This window comes from Idiotropiscis lumnitzeri, chromosome 8, assembly GCF_059441095.1.
Source record: "Idiotropiscis lumnitzeri isolate Australia: NSW breed Sydney's pygmy pipehorse chromosome 8, RoL_Ilum_1.0, whole genome shotgun sequence".
NCBI classification, from domain to species: Eukaryota; Metazoa; Chordata; class Actinopteri; order Syngnathiformes; family Syngnathidae; genus Idiotropiscis; species Idiotropiscis lumnitzeri.
This window is the reverse complement of record NC_142398.1, coordinates 8,547,440-8,572,707: the sequence shown is the minus strand read 5'-3', so window position 1 is coordinate 8,572,707 and position 25,268 is coordinate 8,547,440. Positions and strand designations below refer to the sequence as shown.

At 40.7% G+C, this 25,268-nt stretch overlaps 1 protein-coding gene across 9 annotated transcripts in view; it reads right to left on the bottom strand.

The window, feature by feature from the left end:
* inpp4b (inositol polyphosphate-4-phosphatase type II B) overlaps positions 1-25,268 on the bottom strand; it is a 177,737-nt gene that overhangs the window by 66,286 nt on the left and 86,183 nt on the right. For 8 of the 9 annotated variants that reach the window (XM_088303812.1, XM_088303809.1, XM_088303810.1 and 5 more), the window contains one exon: positions 15,094-15,173. In XM_088303812.1, the coding sequence (XP_088159938.1) occupies positions 15,094-15,173 (80 nt within the window). Of the gene's footprint in view, positions 1-15,093; positions 15,174-23,051; positions 23,480-25,268 lie in introns of those variants that run through there. The other variant, XM_088303816.1, reaches the window with a different exon arrangement.

The following is a 25,268-nucleotide window of genomic DNA, read 5'->3' as shown; positions in this document are numbered from 1 at the left end:
TACCCCAGAAACGTTTTCTAAATTCAACTCAATTGTCATCTAAACTATTTCAACTTCAAAATGTTCAGCTCATTCGTAACGTGCCGAAAACTAACCGATCGATATGGATTTGTGGTTGATGCCGATATTTCTTTAGAAAAATATTTCATGATGTAATAAAAAACAAATTTTGTTATTTCCCTAAATGATTACAACAACAAAACGATGATTGACAGGCAAGAACATTTGACTGCTTTTCAATACTTTATTCTTCAGGATTTAACGTTCTGACAGAGAGAAAAATTTGTACTGATCTGCCCATTTTTGCCGAATTAGTTTTAAGGATTGTTTGACTGTCGCTATCTTTTTCCTATGTTGTAATTTGTTTAGATGTGAGGGGGAAAAAAGAAGTCTGGAAAAAAAAGGCACATTTTTGCTGAATTTAAACGCAATCATATCTGTCGATATAGGGTTGGGCTGTACTGGAAAGTACACATTACAAATATTTCCACATTTTTCAACAGTTCACATTTCTCGTGACGTTTTCAAATTGATGGAGACATTTCTTTACTTTACTTTGGAGTCAGCCGGTCCTCGCTCAAGCGCCTCCAACTGCTCCAAAATGCTGCCGCTCGCCTTTAAACTGGCGCTCGCAAGACAGATCACATCATCCCAATCTTAGCCTCTCTTCACTGGCTCCCAGAGCACTTTAGAGTTCGTTTTAAGACACTTTTGTTTGTCTTCAAATCTTAAAATGGCCTCGCCCCATTTTACCTCTGCCTGCTCCTCCTCCCCTACGCACCTGCCCGCTGCCTCAGGTCTGCGGACCACATGCTGCCGGAGGTGCCGAAGACTAAGCGCAGCCTCAGGGGGATTGCGCCTTTTTTGTTGCTGGTCCTTCCCGATGGAATGAGCTTCCATTAAATTCTAGGCAAGCCCACTCTCTGTCCACTTTTAAAACTCGTATGAAGACATTTTAATTCTTTAGCTTTTGACTCGACATGACACTCTTCTGCTGTTCTTCTGGTATCTATTGTAAATGTGTTTTAATTTGTGTTCTAATTTCCTGTTAATTTAGATCACACCATACGGTAAGCGCTTTAATTGTTGCAGCTGTTGTGAAATGCGCTGTATAAATAAAATTGTATTGTGCTGTATTTCCAAAGACAGTAGTATTACCCACCAAGCCATCCAGCTAACATTTTTTTATGAATTAGCACACACACAAACGGTAAACTGTATCCAAAATGGTGACCACCTCCAGCTCTCCAGCCTGCCCAAATGCAATCTTCAAATCAATTTGATGGGTCAAAATTATTCAACCAAAATTGGGTCAAAGTAACCTAATCTGCTAAATAGAAAAACAATCTAGCATTTTACAGTTTGTAAAGGTCCAGTCCACTTTGTAATTACAAACGCCTTACCTCAAATTATCGCTGGGTACTTTCTACAGCCGTGGGCCACTTTTAAAGGAAATATGGAAACTAACCAAGCCTCCAAACAACAAATATACTGTAGATAAAAACCGCACCTCTCACCTTGTGATGTTGGCATTTGGCGGGGGTAATTACAGCATCATAAAGTGCTGCACTATGATGCGGCGAGGCCCAAACATCAGATAAGAAGCCGGCCAGTCTCGGGCCGAGTCTCCCCGAGGGCACCTCCTCTCTGTCACTCGCAGGAACATGATAAGAAAGGTCAGCCGGAGCTGCATGCGCCTTTTGAAAGTCGGGTTACAGATGGTGGTTTGCGAAGCTTCCTCTCTCTGCCTTTTAACAGCTTGGCTCTTATCACTATAGACAAGGCGGCTCATCAGCATTCTGCATAGGCTCCTTCTGGATGTCTTACGGGAAAAAATACAACCTGGTATAGGAACAGTGACTATGCAAATAGTGTTGTGTGCGTGGCGATAACAACAGCAGCAGTGTTTTCTACTGGCCGAAAGGCAACAGTTTTTTTCCCGAAGCTATACAATATACAATTTTTGCCTGCTCCACTGCCAAATTTCAAACTAACTGATTAGGTGTCAGACATTTATTTGTCTGACTAACACATTTAAAAAAAAAAAAAAAAAAGTCAATGACCAAACAGACACTATTATCGAAACAGCAAAGAAGTCAGGAAAAATTCAATTTAACAAATAACGTAGTTTAAGATTCTTAATTGACTTACTAAGTGACTGGCTAACTGAGCAACTAATAAAAATAAATTGGCTATATCCGAAATTATTACACATCCAGTTATATAAGTAACAGTCATACCACAAAAATAAAATCTAGTGTGAGAATAGGAACTCAATAACAATAGTGACACTGTGTTTTTTCTGTAAATTAACTGACGGTACATTCTGCGCCAAACTTGGGCCACATGAACCCCAAATCCCAACAATATACCACGTATTGCACGCCTAAAGGCAACATATGCATATGAATTAATAATACCCAAGCCCTTTGCCAAGAACACAAACCCAGCTAACCAGACCTTGACGACAGTTTGTAGTGAATAGAAATGGGGGAAGTGAAAGCATTACATAATAATACCCCAAACTGACTCATTATGGTGCGATGAGTCACGGTGCGCTTAATAATATGCATGAAGGTGCGGCATTCTGGAATTAAGACACAATAACAAACATTAGAATAGTACTCAATGGTGTGCAGAACTCCCACAAGGCCAAGAGAATTTTACACAAATTGCACCAATTACCAGGCGTGACAATATGTCACAATTGAGTCATTAGGAATCATACAAGGCTCCCTTACATGTAAAAACTAACCAACCAACTAACTGACTGATTGACTGACAAACTAATGAGATAGGACACTTCTTGAGCCATTCGTACAAATGCATTCATCGACGTACCTAACAAACTAATGAATCCAAGGGCCAACTTACTCACGCACCTTTGAGCTACCTAACAAACCAACTGGACAACTAAATACAGAGCATTTATTTTGCAATTTGTACACATGCACACAAGCAAGGTTTGAGCATTTATTGGAAACTAACTAACTTTAATATTTCATAATGTTTTTGTGGATCAGACTGTTTATTTCCTCACAGTGACAATTTCTTTGCTATTAAAAATACTATAATTATAATACAACTTACATTACAAGTAGATATACAGTAAGTCATAAAACATCTATTGATCTGTTCAGCAAAGCATATAAAAGAAACCAGTGGCTCTTGCAGATGACGTAATGCTTTCAAAGGCGTCACCGCCTTCCAGCAGCTCAGAGCGACGGCCAGCTTTTCACCTGCTTGCAAAATCACTTCAGTCACACAAGTGTTTACTCACCGCACACTCTGTAACACAAACACTATTTATACGCTCTAAATAGAGGATATACATCACGCGGAAATAGGACACACAGTGGCTTTCGTGTGCGTCATTATAACATATTAGCAAATTAAAACCCAAATTTTTTGTCTAATGTTGTATCTTATTATTACTGTATGTTTACCAGAGGACATTGGGTCTAATGTCTTTGTAACGTTTCACAGAGCTAATGAGACATTTTACTCCAAAATATATTTTTATCGTGCCCGTTCTGGTCTCTTCCTCTGGGAAATGGTTAATTTAATTGGCTGTATTCTGTGACCTCTGTTGTTTGTTCCAGAATTACAAGAGTGATGCAGAAAGTGCACATAAGTGTTTGTCATTTAAAATCTTACCCTTAGTAGAGGTAATAAGCATAATACTGTGGTCTTTTTACGGAACAATGTGAATTGGGCGAAACTGCACCGACGCGGAAAGGGTTGTTTGGGGACGACTGTGTTGCCAAAGGCGAATAAATAGGAGGAAAAGACCAAAGGCAAGAAACTCTTAACTTTACTTGTCTCTTCAGTACCTTCTTTCCTCATAGCTATTAGTTCCCGGTGTAGTACCTTATTTGAAACACAAGATGGGACCCAACAAAAGTGTTGTTCCCTAATGCTCGCGATTGACTGCACTAATTGGCCAATTATATACATGTGGATGGACAGTTTTAAACAGGTGTTGGTGAGTCATGCTCAACGTTCAGTACATAGGACACTCATATCAAACACTTCACGTCTTCATTTAAGTTAAAGAAAAGCAGAGGAACTGCTGTATGACTTTTGTATTTCTACTCAGTCTTGCATTGTGTGAACTAAAGGAAGACGCTCTGACGGTTTCCATTTTAGGTTGCTTCCTGCCTCTGTTAACATTTTGAAATGATTATTGAACTGTTTAATACATCATATGATGTTTTTGATGATTTTGGTCACATCCAAGCCGTAATCGAGACGCACGATGACTGCTTGTAAGGGGAATTTTACAATGCCGGGACGGGGTGGACAAGTTTATTGTTTAAATTGTGTTGAAAACTAAATCAACTTGCCACTTTCACGGATTCAGAGCTCGTATAAGAGCCGTATCAAAGGTGGCGCAATAAATGAAAATAATGGCATTCCCCAATTCCGGGTACCAGAGTTGTCAACGATTACCACTTCTGCCGTGTGGGGTGGAAAGCAATGTTATTTACTTAAAGGTAAAGTTCATTTGTACAAACGTGTTTGTGAATCTGGAGCAAAATAAAAGTAATAATAAATAATATGTAAGTCAACGTCAACAATTTTGCGGCATCTGAGTTGGGTCCACTTGTGTCAAGTTGTACACTCAACCCTCTAGCCAAGATGTCGAAAGCCTGACAAATGTTTTATACGTCAACAGCAGATGCTGGCTCTGACTTCAACTTGTGATATGTTTGCGTGATGAGTTGGCAATGGCAATATCCCGTCGCCCCTTTGATTCTGTGCAAAAGCAAATCCGTAAATGCCAGACTAATGCCTTACATTTCCGAAAGAGCAGTCTTTTTTGTAATAATCGGGCAAGTGTGGCCACTAACTTATGATCGCATTTGCTCTTTATATGCTTTGTTGAACTTCGACAGTGTGGAGCTGCAATATTGAGGCTACATTCTCAAGGAGCTAATAAAAAAAAAATAAATGTTGCGTCAATAAAAAAAAAACACAAAAGACAACATGTAGTGGATGCAGCCCCAAAACATAATTGAGACCCATCTCTCAAAAATGCCAACAAACAGGGGTGACAGACATGGAATCAAAGAAATGTATAACAAAATTATATTATAACGTGTGATGTCAGCCGTGGTCGCGCGCAGGCCACCGAAGGACCCGATCACATCTAGCAGCCCGACTGTAATCCTGGAACAAACACCGGCACAGGCTCTCTTGAATCTCCGCATGGTCCAATAAAATCTCCTTCTTGAACTAAATGACATTACGCTAGAACAGAGGTGGGCACATTTTTTTAATTGGCGGGCCACAATGGGTTCTAAAATTTGACAGAGGGGCCAGACCAGGAGCAGTTAGATGGAGTGTTTTGATAACCTCACCTCATCGGAGAAGAAAAATACATTTAATTTGAAATGAAAATGAACAAAAAGCATTCCAACTAAATATATGTCTTTGACACACCACAGTATTTAGAAAATAAAACATTAACAAGGTTTATTCATTTCATTTTTTTCAAGTTCAGCGGGCCAGATTGAAACGTTTAACAGGCCGCATGTGGTCCCCGGGCCGTAGTTTGCCCACGCCTGCGCTAGAATGATTCACTTTTTGTAAAAAATGGCCTTTGCTCTCACTTTTGCTCCAACAGAATAGCCTGGAAGACAAATTAACAGATGAAGCACAGGTAGCCAGGACGACTGCAAGGCAGAGGCTGAACTGCACTGTGTTTGTTTATAGCGTAGACTTGACTACAGTGACACTTCTTGATCTTTGCTTAATATGTTTTATGTGGGAATATGTATCTGATCCATTAGACAGTTCCGAAATATTCCTAAGTGGCACTGCCAACTGCTGGCCTGGCAGGCATTTTGCAATATTCACAGCTGTTTTGGCAGTATGTTTCTCAACCACTGCAAATGCACACAAATACGCCACGTGCTAATGCAATCGCACAACATACACCGCAAAGGAAAGAAGTGGCACTCGGTTGGCCAGAAATAAATGCCCATATGGCCTCCTTACTTCCTTCCTCTCCCTCCTTCAATGCTAAATTGCTTCATTCCTGCACTGTTCTTCTGCATAATCTGTCAGATCCCTCAGGCACCGGGGCTCACCGGCAGCATATGAAAATAACTAACTCGGCCAGAGCTGCACTTATGTGACATCCGAAGGGGAAGAATAGGAAATATTACCCCGACAAGCTACATTAATTACCCGCTATGAGTGATTACGATTGGGCTATATGGAACGGGCGCTAGCATCCGTGATGAAGAGCTTTAAAGCGAACATCCTTATTAAAGCAGGTGTAAGGGATATTGTGGGATCCATTTGGTTGAGTCCATCATTCATTAGGTTTTTTTCCTCGAGCTTGACTTCTTAACACGCGCCGGGTGCTCCGATGAGGACAAACGAGACGGTGCAGACATTTAATAAACGGAGCAAAATGCCGCAATTGTCGGGAGATGAGAGGAGAATAATGACAACAAATTGTGTGAAATGTACAAACAGGTTTGTCTGAATGTGTTCTGTCAAAGCGCCGAAAAGATTGCATTGCGGTGTTCTTCCATTCAGCACCATCGCAAACGAGAGCAATGCAATCTTTCCTTTTGACTCCCATTCACAAAATGCACACAGAGGTGACAAGGTCATGTATAATATCCTGCCCATCCCTGTTTAATATCCTCCAAAATTTCAAAGTAGTGTCTGGTTGGGGGAATATAATGGTCTTTGGCTTGGGTGTCACAAATAAGGACTGCGGGCCAAAAATGGCCTCTCCGGGGGGTCAATCCGGCCCGTGGCGATAGAACACAATTTTGTCTGCTGGAGGGGGTACTGACAACCCTTTAAATAACCACTTGCCACTTGAATGTTCTGGAATTCACCTTTGCTTCGAATCTGATGCCTGATATTGATGCGCTTTTGAAGGCTAAACGAAGCAAAGTTTTAGGAGCAAAGTAAGCCAAATTCAGATACAATGCTGTGAAGCACACTCTTCTGAGAAAATGAAGAAATATTTTTAGGGACTTAATATTGCAAAATATCAGTCATCAGCTTCACATCAAAAGAGGTGCGTTTGGTGGAATGCTTTTGGGGGGTTTTCATGCACTGCCACAACTTAACAACTGTATTTTAGTACGTATTAGTCACGAGACAAGCATTGTCGTGTTTTTTTTTTTTTGTTTGTTTTTTTTTTAAACGGTACTCTGTCTGAAATCATCACTTGTGACAAATAAACCGTCCTTCACTGAACTGGGCCTGAGTTAAAGTAAATGATGCTCTCCGTCATAGACTCCTACAGACAATATTTATCCCTCTTTTTTTCTGACTTCTCTCTATTTTGACTGCCATTGATATTCATTTGGTGTAAAAGCGAGCGACTCCTTAAATACACAATTAAAAAATGTGAATGAGCACGACCCCCATGAGGAATGGGGGTTGGGAACTCGGACAGTTTAATTAATGAGACTGCTTTGGATTTTGAGTATGTGCGTCTGTGTTGCCTTTTAAAAATGTATTGAATCACCATGTGGCATTGTTGCGAGACGATAATTAATGCAGATTACCAAAGTAAACAGTACTGCTGCATTACACCGCCTTTGACTGTATCGTAAAGTCAGTATCACCCAGAGATTCACAATTTGGGGTGGCGCAAACTGAAAAATGATGCTTGGATGATTAAACATGATTAGATGCCTTTATTGGGCAATATTTGTAAAGAGCCCTTGTCACAATTCTGTTTCGCCTTTACCATGTCGCTCTGCCTACTCTTGATTCTCCCTTTCCTCATCTCTGCTCTCCTCTCCTTCTCTGCAGTGCTAGAGCGTGGCAGGAGGCGGGGCCAAACACAGAGGTGGCGACTCACCCCCTCACCTGAGCCACATCAGCTTGAGTCTATTTAGACAGCTTCCTTGACTTCCACACCGTCTTGCCAAGGTACTGAGGTGAGCTAGTTCATTTTTGGAGTCACAAGTCCCTCCCTGAAAATTGAATGAAGTGATTTTCAGTTGCAGCCTTCTTTTATTGAGTATATGATAGTTTGGTTATATCTGAGTATAGTAATTTTTTGTTGCTACTTTGGACAAAATATACATTTTTTTTTTATTTTTTTTTGGTGGCTCATTATCTCTGCTTCCTGGGTTGTGGACTTTTTGTTTCCCTCACGGCACATAACATCCCTTTTACAGTGAAGAGCAGATGTGCCAATTTTGTCCAAAAGTTAATTGGACTTTAACTACACTGCAAACTCAGTCTAGACGAGGAAATCAAGTTTGGAGTGCACAAGCTCAAAAGGAAACAAAATATTGGCAATAAATGGACAGTTTTTATGTTGCGTGTGAGAAAGAGGGGGCATGTCATGTCTGTCTGGTTGGTAAAGGTGGTGAGCAGTAGCCTTAACATGATCATCTGTCAACAAGTTTGGGAAAAAAAATTATAACCGATCACAAATAGCCAAAACGGGCATAAAATTGATGCCCATTAAAATGCAAAAAACAAGAATTAAAACTTTAAAAATTCCCTCAGAAAGGCTGATAAACATTCAATACACGGTAAATGGCGGGGTGACTAACATCCTTTGATGAGATCTTTCTTGGGTGTGTTTGTGAGGGGAGAAGGGGCACGCCAGCTCCGTCAGATGTTGAACGCGGTGCGCAACGTCTGCGCTTAAACATCACCAGTGTAACTGTAAATGTGACTACATTGCAGAATCTATCGACAAATAATTATTGGGTGATTAAACATGATGCCCTCATTGGCTATTGTTTTTAGGGTGTTAGCAGAGGAGTGGGCGTGTACCATTCTTGTCAGGATATCGAAGGGGGTGCGTGGCGTGGTTTTCATCCACAGTGTGATTTATTTGACTCGTTTCAGATTAACTACGCTGAATTAGAAGCAAAAGTACGCTAACACTGGATCAGACGGTACATCTTTCGGCTTTTAGCTGCGGCTTACACATAATCAGCCACGGCGGATTCTGTGTAAAGTCGGCCTAGTGAGGATGAACGGGAGTTATGGGACCACGATAGCAGGTTAAACTTTTGAGGAGATGTTCGGACCCAACGGAGAGAGGATGAATGAACCGTGGCGAAAGGCGGCAGGCGCGGTGATCCGTGATAATGTGGCTTCGCTGTGACACATACACACACTTCAACTCTAGCATTAAAATTCACATTCAAATCAAATGTTAAACTGCGGAAGTGGGTCACGGAGAGCCCTCCGCTTGAGAGATAACAGTCAAATCCATGAGGTGAGATAGACACGACGGTTAATACTCTCAAAATTGCGGGAAAGCATGAGAAACCACGCCACATTGACTATATCAGTCCAATCGGATTTATTATACAAAAACGTTTTTGTCTTAACAGACAGTTTAGTTATATACTTCAATTAGAGTTTAACTGTGTACATGGGTGGAGTTTTCTTTCGTTTGATATTTTGCTTGACTGGCGCAGATAGAAGAGGGCGTTTGCACCATTGACTACTGGACGATCAAAGCGGCTTCCGGCTCATTCCCTTTAAATGCAGCGCAGAGAGAAGCGTGAGGTCGACATGGCAGAAGGATTCGTTGGAGTCGACGAAGGCTCGGCACGCGCAAAGCTCATTTACAGTAAAAGCAACTGTAAGAACATCTCCGCTTGTCGATGTAAAGTTGGACCACTGAATTTATTTCGAGAGTGATTTAGTAATGGCTGGAATTGTCTCACACTATTGTCATATTTACGCATAGAATAAGATGACATGCACCACAGACGTGCAGAGACCTCATAATCGCCCTGTGTCTCAATCAAGTTCAACAAAATCATCTACAAACCCTTGCGCCAAAATTCATACCTGCTTTTAGGTAGTCTAAAATCCAAATCTATTTTTGACCACCAAATGGCCTGATGTTCCGGGTGCACACAATCAAAAACGCCGGAATGCCTATCATGGCTTAGTGTGGCCTCCCAAATTCACAAACGTGGGAAACTAGACTTGCCCCGGCACAGAAAGATGAAGATATGCCTTTTTTTATGCCGAGCGCACGGACGCCTGTCGCCGACTGGTTATGCGCAGCCAATCAAAATTAACATCAGTGCTTGAAACCAGTGAACACGAGACGGCTGGCGTGTTGCCGCCAAGCCGTACTAATAATACGGGACACGCTAAAAACAGTTGGGTAAGAAATCACAATTTGGGGTCAATATGGACTGATCCACTCATTGGGTCATTTGGACCCACCTTGCGTTGTTTTGTAGAAAACAGCCCATTTTTTTCTCCAAATTTGATAGAAAAACAACCCAGAAAGTTGGGTCAAATTAATCCAAGTAGCGGATTGGTCCGTTTTTAATCCTATTCTGTATTTTTAATGTAACTGTTCTTAGAGTGTACAAACAGTAAAGCCCGACTGACTCCGTTAAGGTTAATCCATGCTAAATGCTAACACAATGTCACAATGGGAACCACAGAACAACATCAATGCACTTAAATTATGTATCTTATTCATATATGCTCCATCAGCAGGGGCCAGCTTTGCCCTTCCCCTGTGGGTGTCCACACGCACACAATAGGATAACACATGCAAAATGCTGGCGAATCGCCGCGTGAAACTCCCCTGAGCTCCCATGACTACGCAGGCAGGAGTGTGAAAAAACAATAACCCCAAAAAAAAAAAAAAAAAATCTGAAATTATCATGCTCCTGAAGGAATGCAGCTTCAGAGGAGAGCCTGCCTGTCTGTGTCCGCACCGTGGGACTCATTTGCTCCTAAAATTGCCGCTAATGTCTATTTGATGTACACAATTTTGGACATTAGCTGCGCCTCAACCATTTGGACGTGATCACTGCAGAGAGCGAACGCGCCTTCCGCTCTCTGGACGTCATTTCCCTCCTGTGTGCAAACACAACATGCATTATTGAGAGAGCTCTGCGGCACCGCCGTCTTTGAGTCTCTCGCACAATGCAAGAGAAGGCATCCTGGGATACGTGGAAGCCGGAGACTATCAGCGGCTCTTTTGACTGAGCTATTGCATTTTAAAAGCCACGAGTCACGATGTGTCTAAAGAAGAGGTGGGCAACATATGGCCAGAGGGCGACGTACGATCCTGTAATAGTTGTTGCATTCGTTTAGCCGTTATCCTAAAATTTATAAAACAAAATGTATTTGCAGTGGATATGATAAGTCTACACACCCCTATTCAAAGGCCAGGTTTTTAACCCCTATTCCTCCACTACAATCACGTGACCTATAACATTTACAACTCAATACAACATTAATGAACTCTTCTTGCGAGGGGATTTAAAAATAAACAACAGAAACAGTAATTGCACTCCCTCTTATTTCTGGGGTTGTGGTTGCACTCTGAATTCTGTTCTAGTACTTTTTTATTTTTTTTGTTTTCTCACGGAAGTGTTTTTTTTTTTTTTTTTAAGTAGCTCTTAAGAATGTGGTTCTAGATCCACTCCATGTGTTACTGAGACTACTTCTGTTGTGACTTGGCGGTAAACAAACCATTTAATTGAACTCAATGGAAGTTTTGTGCCAACACTGACTGGTATTTGGAACTGTAGATAATTCCTTCAGCCTTGACTACGTCCCCAGTTCCGGCTGATTGAAAATGGTGATCCCATGGTGAGCCTTTTATACAGGACAGGCAGGATATGGCGCAACAGTGTGCGCGTTTGCACTGTAACATAGTATTGCAACATCAAATAATAAGATATGATGTCAGCGTCTGGTGTGATTTTTACACAATAGGGTGGGAGAAGTGAGTGTTGGGTCTTAAATTTCAAACAGCGGTCCTAGTGAGGGCCACCAAAATAAAGCTGAAATTGAAAAAAAATATTTTTATTCAGAAAACAAAAATGCTTGAAAAGAAAAATGAAGGATAACTTAAGCTCAAGCTTACGTTGACAAAACTAACTACAGTTATAATTCAAGCAAAAATATCCTTTATTTGCTCAATTGTCACTTAATGTACATTCGGGCTCTCTGGGTGCATTTTAAATTTATTTATTTCGGTATTGCTGTACATCCGTACAGAAGAAGGAAGGTCTAACATTTGATTGAGAATTGGAGTTTACTTTATTACACACAACTTTGTGACCTTTTTTATGTTGCATTCAACAAATAATCCATATCTTAAAAAATGGCTAAAACCGAGACTAAAACTAGTAAAAACTCAAATAAAATGGATTCCAAAAAATGATTACTAGAAACTGAAAAACTTGCTCTAAAACTGAATTTAAAAATTAAGAATTAAAAAAAAAAGTTCAAACAAAATTAAAAATTAACGAGAATGGAAAAATTCTAAACTATTGGAACGCCGGCGAGGACCCATTAAATATTTATTTATTTAATTCATTCATTTTGTGTCTCATCAATGTTGTACTTCTTTTTACACTGCATTGCTGTTAGGAATACTCAAATGCTAATTAAAACATTGCCTGAACAGTTAATAGATTCTATGGTCCTCAGTTTGACCATTGAAGAGATTAGGATTTCTGTGTGATTTTCTATTAGGCTGCACGGTGGCCATAAGCACATAAGTGTCACAGCCGTATAGAAAGTGATCATTTATTTTTTTTTTGATTGGATGTTGGCAACTTTTGTGTTATTTGCAACTAATTCACTGCAATTCACGACAAAATGAGTCAACTTCCCTCTGATGTTTACAAGGTTATGAATCATGTCGATCTTGACAGGTTCAATTTGAGGATTTTGATTCTCGTCTAAGTTCAAAATGTCTTATGTACTTATATGTGTGGGTCAAAAAAATTGCTGTTTCCTTCCTACAATTCTCCACGCCAGGTAAAAACTTGATCTTATGAAGGCAACACGGGTCCAAGTCACATTGCTTTTGAGATCTGCTGAAAGGATTCAATCAAGTTGCCCTCCTTTGCGGAGTAACTTTGCATTTAGGGCACCATCTCAAACCAAAGCGCTTGCTGCAGTCCTCAGCTTGGCCAGCTGAGCCAACGTGACCCGTGACTCACAGGCTCATCTGCAGGTCAAACAGCCGACGATGACTCATAAAAAGAAAAAGTCATATCTTTTAAAAAGATGAGTGAAATAATGTGTGTTTATTGTCGGATGTTTGTGCACAAAATGTTGAATATATGATCCAATCACTTTAAATGGTGAAAGTGACAATTGACAATTAAAAAAATAATAATTGTATCATACTGATATGACAGAAGTTTACAATTTTTACACTTTTACCGACTGTATCTGTGTCATCTTCAACACTGCTTGTCCCGTACTGGCCCATCCCAGCTGACGAAGGGCGAAAGGCACATTGCACCCTCAACTGGTCGCCAGCCAGTTGCAGGACACACACAGACACGGTCACTTAGTGGGAACCAATTCCACACTGCCCGCACACAAGTCAGGCGAGCGTACCACTACTACTACGTACCAAACCTGGATTTGCATTTTTTTTTTTTTTTTTTTTGCCATTTAAACAAGAAGCAGGTTATGTTGAGCCATTAAACACGACACGTGGGTTAAAACACGGCCTGTGCAGTTTGAAACCAGAAACAGAATACTTTCATTTTCTTCAGGGATTTGTTTTTAAACATTCAGAAAAATCATTACTCAACCTGGCTGATGTAAATTCACCAGAATAAGAGCGAATACTCCCGTAAAAGCAATCAAAATGATTTATACGACTATATTTGAACAATTTAGGCCAGTTAGTGAGGATGAATAGCTGTGTTTTGCAATGTTTTTTTTTTATGGTAATTCGATTACTTCTTCCATTCCTGAATTGAGATGACGAAGTGATATTTAGTATCAGAGGAAACTATAATACTGCTAACCACTCAAGAAAATGTGACACTTGAGATGGGGCGGGGACAAAATATATTTAGATTTCATTTCTGAAGCTATTAAAACCAAAGACTTCTGCACAATGCCTCCGGAGGACTTTGTCACGCTATCTATGGCAAAATGCAAATAGGGAGCAGGCTCTTTATAAAGCAGTTTGTGCGAGAGATACAATTATATTCCGTGTTCCCGCTATGCCAGACAGGAAATGAAAAGCGGAACAAAAGAGAGAAAATTGCCAAAGGGGGCGTATTTTCCCCACTGCACGTGGTCGGACAATACAAATGGGAGTGAAATCTTATCAGATGACAGATAAATGCAAAAACATCCACAGTCCTCCGTGGAACGCGCTCGCTAAAAAAAGCCATCAGGCATTGTGTACTCAATTACACCGCTGCACTTAGTTGGAGTTGTGTTTGTCTTGACAGTTGCCATAGTAACCTCAGTCAACTTCCCATGCATCAAAAGAAGCTTTAAACCGTGACTCCTCGATGGTCGGAAGTGATGGTTCGCCAGATTCAGGACTACGCTAGAATTATCAGTAGTTGTTATTTGAAAGAAACTACTACTGGAATTCACAGACCAATCATGGCAATGTGGAACTGGCGTGGTGAGGCAGAAATGGCGGCATTTCCACATCATGGAGGACAGGTTGTATTATTATTTATTTTCGTTCTATTCTATTGTACATTGTCGTCTGACCATCTTCCCATCTATTTTTCTATTTGCCACATGACCATCTTTTCATTGATCCATCTCTCTACCGAGATATCTGTCTATGGAAACAGTTAATGATCCAATGAATACCACACAGTGAGTCGATTGATCTTTCAATCAATCAAAGGGAACAGTTGATAATCCCACATTGTCAATGCATCATCCATCCGTCTGTCCGTCCATCCATTCATCAACCATTCATCCATCATCCGCATCAAAGCCCAACATTTCTTCACAGACTTTATCTTAGCAAGCCTCAAAATCTTTTTTTTAAATTAGTTTTGTTTTACATGACAATTCATGTGAATGCACTTGACCTAGATAGCTAGCCATTCATCTTTGCAAAAATAAGTAAATAAATCAAATAACAAATACCCCAGAATGAGCTGTCCTTGAGAGACTTCAGCTCAGGGTTCAGCGTTTTTGCAATAGTTTCGTGACAAATGGGTAAGCTAAAACCATGTTGCCCTGTGTCCTGTATTTCTTCAAGAAATGAGGCTTCCGACGACGGCAGTTACACAAAAATTCAACTTGACGTTTGTTCCGATGCGAACATATTTTATAGTTGAATAAAAGTGAGAAAGATGTGCCTACCTGAGACTCAAGGACAGTCGTTCATCTTTGGCCCGAAGCAGATCGCCTACCGAAAATGTGGCACTGCCCAGGAAGCTGCCCTGTGTAAACGAGACAGACAACAAAAAATAGGTAACTTACACCTTTTGAATCAAACCTGAACATTAATTTAGCAGTTTTCAGACTTGCCAAGTTTGGACAAGTTTTCCGCGAGCGTGATGCAGATGCCTCACAAACAAGTGGGTCAAGAAAAGAAAAGAAAAGCATGAAGCAAAACCCATCAATAACCAGGTGAGCGAAGACATATTTAGAGGAAGTTGGAAAAACAAAACACAAGACCATCTAAAAGCCTGACCTTAATAGTGCCAAGGACGCTGAGCAGTAATTGGTAATTACCATCAGATGCAAAAATACAAAAAGATCGTAATTAAAACACGGCAGCACATCCCGCTTGATTTGGTGAGAAATGACTAGCTTCTATTCCGCAAAGCATCTCTAAACATCTCCAATTGTGCCATTTGGCGGATTAACACTGATTACAAATAAGGTGCTGTTGAGTTTTTCCAATTAATTAACACTAACGTTGCAACTTCTCACGCCAATTACCAAGAAATTAATTGCCAATCAACTGACTCTTGTCTCACCAGCTTCTGTCCGTGGCAACAAGTTGTCATTAAATCTTGAATCATGACAGCAGCTGTACAGTGGCATGGTGGAACTTTAACCCGGAACTAAGAAGTTTTGTGAGCACCATTGCTGAAACATATCTGATTGGAAAAATACAGGAACCATAAGCGCCAAGACTAAAAGATCTGATAGAAACAAGTTAATCAAACCAATTAGCCAACAACCTCACTAAATAACCAGCTAACCAAAAGTCATCTAGCTAAGCTAGCTAACGTACAAACTAGTCAGCCAGATTGGTTACAACTCAAGCATGCACGCACTAACTCACCTAAGTGACAAGCTTACTAAAAGTTACCAAACTAGTTAACAGCTCAACCTAACTAACTAACTAACTAGCTAACTAACATAAATGCTCATTAAATAGATAGCTCACTAACAACTAGAGATCTGTCTAACTTACTCGCTAGCCATTTCATCAAGCTGGCAACTGGCTGATTAAATAAGCAGAGACAATAAGCAGCTAGTGGACAACTAGACATCAAGATAACATACTGACAAGCCATTATTTTAACGAGATAGTTAAGCAACAAACTTTTAGTGTTTAACTAAAATTACTAACTCACCAATTAGCTTGGAACACATATTTGTCTTGGCTAGTTGAATTGGAGCAGACTTTCCCCCAAATTTCAGGGGCCCTACCGAGCTAAATTAATGGATGGTGGTTAACATCCTCAACCTTGAACAAAGCGCAAACTCTCTCTCGGATGAACACGCCTGCATACTTTGCTGAGTTTCTAAGTTGGGGGGATTTAGTTGACATTCAGTTTGACAACTAGGAAATTTCAAGTAGGGCTTCCTACTGCATGATCAGGCCCAATAAAACCTAAGAGGAACCGAAATAACCCACAAATACTTATTGAACATCCTTAATTTTTTATATGGGTGGGTTCATGGTACTTTTTTGTGGGTGTCATCATGGTAGACAGTGGTACCAAATGTTTTATTGTTGAGTGAAAAGGGCTTTTGGAAAGGATTTACAAAACAAAGGAAGATCATTTTGATAATAAGAAAGACCTTGTATCAGCAATTGATTGTGCAATTGGATTGCACGTGCTAATGATAGCTAAATGTAAGTGACTTGATATACTGCACAAGTAGATGATGTGATTAAAGGCACCTTTATACAGAGTAGTACAAAAGGTTTCCATTGCATTGGTCAATTACATCGACAGTGGCAAGCCACATCATTTGTGGATACTTGCAGTCTGTTCAATTTTAACTTAAATGTGGCTTCCTTCCTGAAACTAAATGCTCTTTGTGTCTCTCTTTGCAATCGTGGATCAGATAAAAAAAAAAAAGGCGTCATGCCTACTGACCTTTTCTTTCAATCATTTCCTCCTTGAGATTTTTCCTGCTCCCCCTCACCAAATCCACGCACATGCTCAAGGCCAAAAAGTGTCCGCACGGAAAGAAACGGGGGACGAAAAGGTCAGTCGACAAATGTGGAAAAAAAAAACAATAAGAGCACTTGAGGTTTGTTATCATAGCTGACTGACCCATGTCGTGAATGTGCCAACTAATACCAAAGCAAGAAACTAGCCAAATAAGTGACTAAATAGCTAGCTGGCTACCCATTCAGCCACTTAAGACAACTAACGAAGCATTCACTGACCTAATGTTGGGTGAGGAACTAAATTAACAAAATAACTCATTTGCCATTTAGTTAAGTATTGATTCATTTAGTAAGCTTGCCAATCATACAGTTAAGTAACAAACGAGCCACTTAGCTAAATTAATTAACAAACTGAAGAGTCTTTGAGCCATATATCTAACAAGCCATTTTTCATGAAAATGTGAACATGCAAAATAAACAGTCAAGAATGTCTAAACATTTGCGTACTTGCGCAGTAAATGCATGTAAATGTCAACCAGCGCAAACACATACACAATTGTAAAACGACAGAAAGCCATTTAGTAGGCTCGCCAATGCTCTAGATCAGGCGTGGGCAAACTACGACCCGGGGGCAACATGCGTCCCGTTAAACGTTTTAATCTGGCCCGCCGAACTTGAAAAAAATTAAATGAATAAACCTTGTTCATTTGACGCAAATAATGGAGTCATGGTTCAAGCGTAAGCCTTCTGAAAAACTCAAGCACAAGTGCAAAAGAAGGGAAAGTCGGCAAAATTCCGGTTGTATGTTGAAGGTGACGTTTTATTTGGATTTATTCTCAGAAGTTGCAGATCTCTTCTCTGATCCAAAAGAGGACAATTAATGTTGATTTTTTTTTAACCCAAAAATGCTTTGTGCTGGTTAAGGAGTACTTGGCTGAAAAAAGATTTTTAAATCACTGAAAAAAGGTTGAGAACCACTGCGCTAGATAACTATCAAATTAGTCACTTATGCTACGATATTAAATAAACAAACACAGAGCCCACAATCTACAAAATATGTAGCTAGAAAACTAGCCATTTTCGAATAAAAAAACAAACAAAACAGAAGCAACTAAATAGCAAGCGGACTGTTGACTATTTAGTCAATTAGATATTTGTAAACTAGCCACTAATCCAACAAGCTACTCAATAATTTAACTAAATAATTAACTATACAAAAACTGTGCTAACTAGCAAACTAAATAGCTAGCTTAATGATTGTCAATTCAACTAGTCAACTCGCCAGCTGAGTAAAAAATGAGCCCTTGAATCAAATAGATAGGTAGCTCTTGCACTAACTAACCACAAACTAACACGGTTATGACCGCGGCTCAGAGGTAGGAGCATGTTGTTCTGTAACCGGAGGGTCCGCTTTTTGATTCTTGCCCTGTCGAATCATATGTCGTCGTGTCCTTGGGCAAGACATTTCATTCACATTGCCTCCAGTGTTGCTCACTCTGGCGTAGGCTCGGTGTGACTGTTTGGTGGTGGTCCGAGGGGCTGTTGATGCACACTGGCAGCCATGCACAGAACGGAATTTACCGCTACCACAGTGTGAATGCATGAGTGTATGAATAATGTATCCAATGTGCGCATTTTGAGTGTCCAGTTGTCCAGAAAAGTGCCATATAAATGTGATGCATGCCGATATTATTATTAACAAAATAACTAAAGATAAAGATGTCCTTTATTAGTCCCACAATGGGGAAATTTGAATTTTTTTTTTTATAACTGCTGCACGGTCAAGTTAGACCTTGTCAACAATGTCGCAAATGCGACACGTGACGTTTCAAAAGAAAAAACTATGAACATCTACCCATTGGGTCAACTAGCCGAAATGAGATAGCATTTATTAAACTACGTTGCAACAAAAACTAGTAACTAACAAAATCTGAGAGGACTTGAGATTTGCCACATGGCGGTCATGACAGGTGCTATGTGGTGATCCTAAACAGGTATTTGAGAGGGTGGCAGACCACGAAACCATTACACAGGGACATTACAGCCCAGTGTAGCCATTACTTACAAGTCCATCTTGGAAATCCATTCAGTGGCATCTTTTTATGGCCGCGCACTGTGAATGCTTTAAAAGTAATGAAGCTCCAGAGACCATCCCTCGCAGGTGGGAGATCAAAGTGAAATGAGGAGGAAGATAGGGGCTGAGAGGAGGCGCGAAAGAAAGCACAGAGGAAGACAAATGGCGCTCCAGTGCAGGATCAAGAAGGATTGATTATGATGCTCCCGAGCTCCGCTCCTGATGCATCTTTGCACCTGTGACCATTGGAATGCAACTGGTATCATTTGGCAGACACACAAACTCATCTCATTGACTCATTTAAAAAATGAACTGGAACAAGCAATGATTGCTTAACTAATGTACGTGTGCCCTGCAATTGGCTTGCAACCAGTTCAGGGTGTAACGCGCCTACTGCCTGATGACAGCTGGGATTGGCTCTGGCACTTCCGCGACCCTTGTGAGATAAGCGGCTTGGATATTGGATGGATGATAGTCATTTATCCAAATAGTTACATTTATCCATCAAACTAATTAGCGACCGACTAAACAAACAAGCACACGCATAGAGCCAAATGTTTTACTAGGCAGTTGTCTACCAAAGCAACAAACCAGATACAACTAGATACACAGCACTATAGTGATAACTCACCATCTACAGTAATCATTTTGCCATCTATTGAACACAGTGTACAATCTAACCAAGTCAACTAACTAACTAGCGAGCTAAGAATAAAACTACAAACGTGGCAAACAGACTAAACAAACCATAGATGGATAACCACTGAACCAACTGACTAAAACAATAGCTAGCTGAAAATAACTAGCTGCCAAATAACCACAGGTAGTCTTTAACTCAACTAACCAACAAGCTAGCAAAGAATCAAACATTCAACTAACTAACTAACTAACTAACAAACCAGTAAGAGTCGTCAACTTAAGTACCTATCTAACTACTTAGTCAACAAGCCAAGTTAAGTAACATTCTATCAGCTAACCATGTCGGCAAGTAACCAAGGACCTTCCTAAACAAATAAATACATAACCACTGAGACGCCTAAAGAAATAACCATTGTGCCACGTAGCTAACTCGCTAGCTTGGTCACAAACTATCCCTTAACCAACTAACGAACAAAAGACAACGATAGATACCCAAAAGCTGTGCTAACCAAATAGCTCATTAAGAAAAGAGCAATTTAGCCATCTAGCTCGTCATTAAGACAACTGGCCAATTAGCTTGTTACCTAACTAACTAACTATCTAAATAACATTATCTTATATTTCACTATACCCTTTTATCCAAATAGTTACATAGCCAACTTGCTAATTATTCGCACCAAAATGAAAATATAAGCTAAAAATGAATGAAAACTATAATTTTAGATATGAATCAGGTCATGTTGAATTTAAAAGCCAATGCTTCTCCTGTCTTGCTATATCTTGGCTAAAGTTAACTCTGAACTGGTGATGCACAAACACTCAGACATGCACACACACGCCGCGCATACAAACAAGCATGCACACACATGCCAAAACTATCCGTCCATCATCTCTTTCCACCTCATCTGCCTTCTGGAGGACAAGCGTTCAGACCGGGCCAGCGCGTGACTTAAAACAACATCAGAGGCATCATGTGATTCTTATTTATGAATTATGAGCACATTCATACCAGGAAGTGTCAGCGGCGTTGTCGGCACTAATAAAGCGCTCCTTCCTTCACTGCAAACAAGGCCGAACTGGCTGTCCTCATTAAGTCGTTAGAGATGTGGTGAAAATGCACATATATGCTAACGAGTAAATGTTTGGACAGCGCCGATTAAAAATGAAGTCATGTGGCATCGGAGAAGAAGAAAACACTGTTAAGCGGCGCAATGTCAATTTATTGCCATTTGATGTTTTTAATGTTAAAACAGAAGCTGTAACAAAAGGATTAGTCTCGTAGTCTATGTTTAATAGTGCCTTGAATTATATAAAAAATAATAAAAATAGTACTTACTAAATTAATAATTAAAAAAATTAAATAATATAATTAAATTGAATCTAAATAAACTCTGCATTATATTTTGATTCTGGTGTGCGAGAATTGGGCCCCAGGGGGCAGCCAGAAAGATTTTTACAACCACTGTGACTCATTAAGATGCGGTAATGTTAGTCATATTTTGCTAAGGATAAAGAATATATGTATGAGTGTTGTTATGTTGTCTGTCTACATGTGTTGATGCACTGGTTGTGTTGAATTTCCATTGCTTAAAGCATTACAACAACGCCACATAGCTATTATTCATCAGACGGACGTTTTGAATTGCTGGGCATGAAACGGATTTAAGGCAAATCGACAGTACGTAGTTATAAATACGTACGTAATTCTTTGTTTTATGTTTCGTTTGAAAGAAAACCTGAACTGGCAGTGGCAATAAACAGCTTAAAGTGTCATGTTAAAGAATTGTTCGTTATCTGCCAAGCAGCTCCTCATTGTGAAGTTGAGTTCACTGCTACCATAAAGCGCTTGTATCTCAAAATTTTACTCGCAAGTCACAGCAAAAAATGCGCAAAATATACTCTCCCAAAAAGATTTTATGAATTTTCCCCACAACTGAATAACTAGCTCTCTAAATACATGAACAAACAAATAAATCAAAATCAATAAACCAATAATCTCTTTCATTTTGTTTATTTTAGCAAAAACCAAGTTTTTTTTTTGTGTACTACAGCATCCCAGACCCAGCGCATACCAAGCAACGCCGCCAAATCTGACTGAAGTGTCACGCAGGGCACAGTTGTTCTTCAATTTGTTTTCACAAGTAGCCGTTAGTTTGGCTGTGATCCCAAATCTGAATCACAGGTAAATGATATCGCAACAGCCAATCAAAAAAGGCTTGTTGCATCACATGACAACAATTTACTCTGCTGTAATGATACGACACAATCATAACAAAGCTTTTAATTGGCCCAAAGCCAAGATAAGGCGAAGTAATTGGTATATTATGTTTTGTTTTAGGCCCGCTGCACATCAAGCAACGTGGCTGAATTGGAAAACATGGTAAGACTGCTCTGGCTGCAGTAGCAATAATAATCCTGCAGACAGAAAACAGGTAAAAAAAAAAAGAGAGAGTGACTATTTTGAGAGGCTCATGGCGACGGAGACTCTCCATGCTTTGCTTTTTCGGTGCAAAAATTTAAAGAAATTACTCAAGTATTATTGCAATACAGTATACTGTATCTACTGTATTGGTACGCTTTGGCTGGGACTATCTTGATCCTGGTACCGGGAAATGTAATTTTGGTGTGTGAATGATCATGTGCTACAACATGACATTTTTGCAAAATTGAAATGATGTTCACGCAGGATTCAAATTCAGAATCGCAGAAAAACTATTGGACAGTCAGCCACTCATAAAAACTAGAGGCAGAACTCCCCACACACTGCGCCACAATGGCACTCGGCAGCATCACGAGGAGTGCAACAGTCCTTCTGGGTGAGGGTCCCCCTATGTGGTATGCAGTTATTAAAAGAATGACATAAGAACTTAAGCCTAAAAAAACTTTATCCTGGAATAAATGGATTTACTGTTTAGAAAATAGAAGGGATGTCATATTCATAACATATTTCACAGCCCATATGAAATCTTTAAATTGTCTCAAAGTTCAAATCGGGTGAAAAAATTGCTTATTTTTATTGTAAGGTTCCACATATGCAAGTCTGTATTTTTTACCAAGATAAGGCTGGCAGACCCTGTGTGAAATACTAGTCCAAAATGTTAACTTGAAGCAACACCATGAAAGTGGGAAAAGGAGTGCAGAACATTCCACACCCGAGGGAGGCAGAGAATATTTAAAAAAGAACATTCATTTTCCATTTTAAACGACACATCCAACCAAAACAAAGAAACGAGCAAGTCGACTTACAGTGATGTTGCACACAAGCCCAGCTGCAGCCACCAAGCCAGAAGAATGAAAGGAGAGGTCACAAGAAAGAGGCAAAGATACCCTGCTCCCTTTTTCTTCTTTATAACAACAATAAGCTCCCAGGATGCCGTGCAAGCGTCGTCAGCTGGAGTAAGTCCACATATCGAGCTCTTGGCAGCAGCAACAGGCAAAACGCAGACGCTGGCAGCAGACGCCTCTGCTGTGACTGAGCGCGTACCGGCGTACCGGTTGACGGAGCGGGCGAGAGATTGAGGGAGGGACGAGCAATGGTGGGACGGCGAGAGGGAGGGATGAAGAACAGCACCAGAGAGGAAGACGAGACGGACAGGAAGGAAGGGAGGCTAGAGACAGAGAGAGAAAGAGAGAAGGACAGAGGGGAGTGAAGGGCTCGTGACTCACACGGCCGACAGAAAAAGCATCGCCCGCTACGCCAGCATGGTGTGTGTTTGCGTGTGTGTAACATTAACACTGGAGTGTCGCACAATGAAGGGGCAGCGACCGCTAAGCCAGGATTTAGGCAGCGCTTTCAAGTGCTCCTGTTTTAGTGCCTCTATCCGTATCTATTTACATGTGACCCATATCGCTGTGTTTACGTTTACTGCTTGTAAACAACTACAGCAGGTTCTTGGGTTGCGGAATACGTAGGTTGGTAGTGATTGATTGTTGGGGTTTAAGTTGTTCGGTTGGGTTGATTGGTTGTTCCGTTAAGTTGGTAACGTGCGGGTGGACAGCTGTTCAGCAAATGTGGCAATCTATTTTTTGGCAAAGTGGTTGGACGGAGTGTTGGTGCTAGATTGTTTGGTCAAGGGGTCGACGGATGTTACATCGGTTTGTTTAAAACACTGAGGTGATTGGTAAAGTTATCAAAATGGGGTGGTGGTTATCATTTATGTGCAGCTTGACAACGACAAGGAGCTTTATCAGATAATCGGGAGGTGAGCTTGGACATTTCAAAAGGAGGAGTGAGCAGTTGTGAGGTACTGTTGGCAACGCAAGTTGTTGGTGATCAATGCATATGCAGATGTCAATGGGTGTGGTGGGGATGCGTGATTGTTTGGTGCAAAGTTGCCAACAATTAGTTCGATGCCAAAATGGTTGACAGGGGTTTATCTTTAAATAAGTTGCTGCGATGGTCGTGTAGTTCAATTATGAGCTTCAAAGTTGCTGATGGGCTCGTGGTGATTGAATGTTCAATAAAGTTGGCATCTATGGAGTGGCGGTGATCTATTGGGCAAAGTTGTCGACGGAGATAATTGTGATTGATTGTGTGGCACAAATTTGTCAACGCGGCCAATCGATTCGTCAGCGAATTTTTTGATGGCAGGGATGAAGGGGATTGCTTATTCAGCAAGCAGTTGGTGAGGTGGGACGTTTGCTTGTTCAGGGCAAAGTTGGTTCATCAGTTGTTTGGTGAAATTGTGGTTGGGATTATGTAGGTGATAGTTTATTTACCAAGATATTAAAATGCCAACGATCCGGGGATGATCGCGGGGTCAGCAAAGTTGCCAATGCCAGTTTGGTTTGCTTGGTGAGAAGTTGATGAATGGGCAATCTGTTGGTTGATTCGTCGATATTCCGTAAAGTTATCAATGGGTTGCTGGTGACTGACTGTTCGTCAACAAGACAACAATTAGGGGGCGATCGGTTGGGTTGTGATTGGGAGGCTACTCGCATTACAGGGGATCAGCTTTGTTGTCAGCTAAGTTCCGCATGATTGTTTCAAGATGTTTGGGACAGAAAAGAGAGAGGAAGATGGCAGGAGGCACATTCCGATGGAAACACACTGGCAAAGTAAAGAAAGATAAGAACAATACATCACCATACACCACAGTGCCATCTACTGAAGAGCCTCGATGAATGAATCGAAAGTAGAACAACCACAGCGGGCCATGCACAAAAAAACAAACAAACAAAAAAACACGACAGTCAGTGACACCAAGCTCGGCTTTAACCCGTCTGCACTGGCATGTTGGATTAGCGAATAATTCCGTCGGAACAAAGGGTGCGGCCCACAGGCCCTTATCACCCCGAGCAGGTACACAGGCAAACACAAGTAGACATTTAAACCCGTTTCCACATCCATTTAGCAGAACAACAGTCAAGTCACCACGCATGGACACGATGACCCGCGTGCCGAGAGGATGAAAAAGTAAAACCTCCCACAATGGAGTCAATGTGCTCTTATTGGCCCTGACG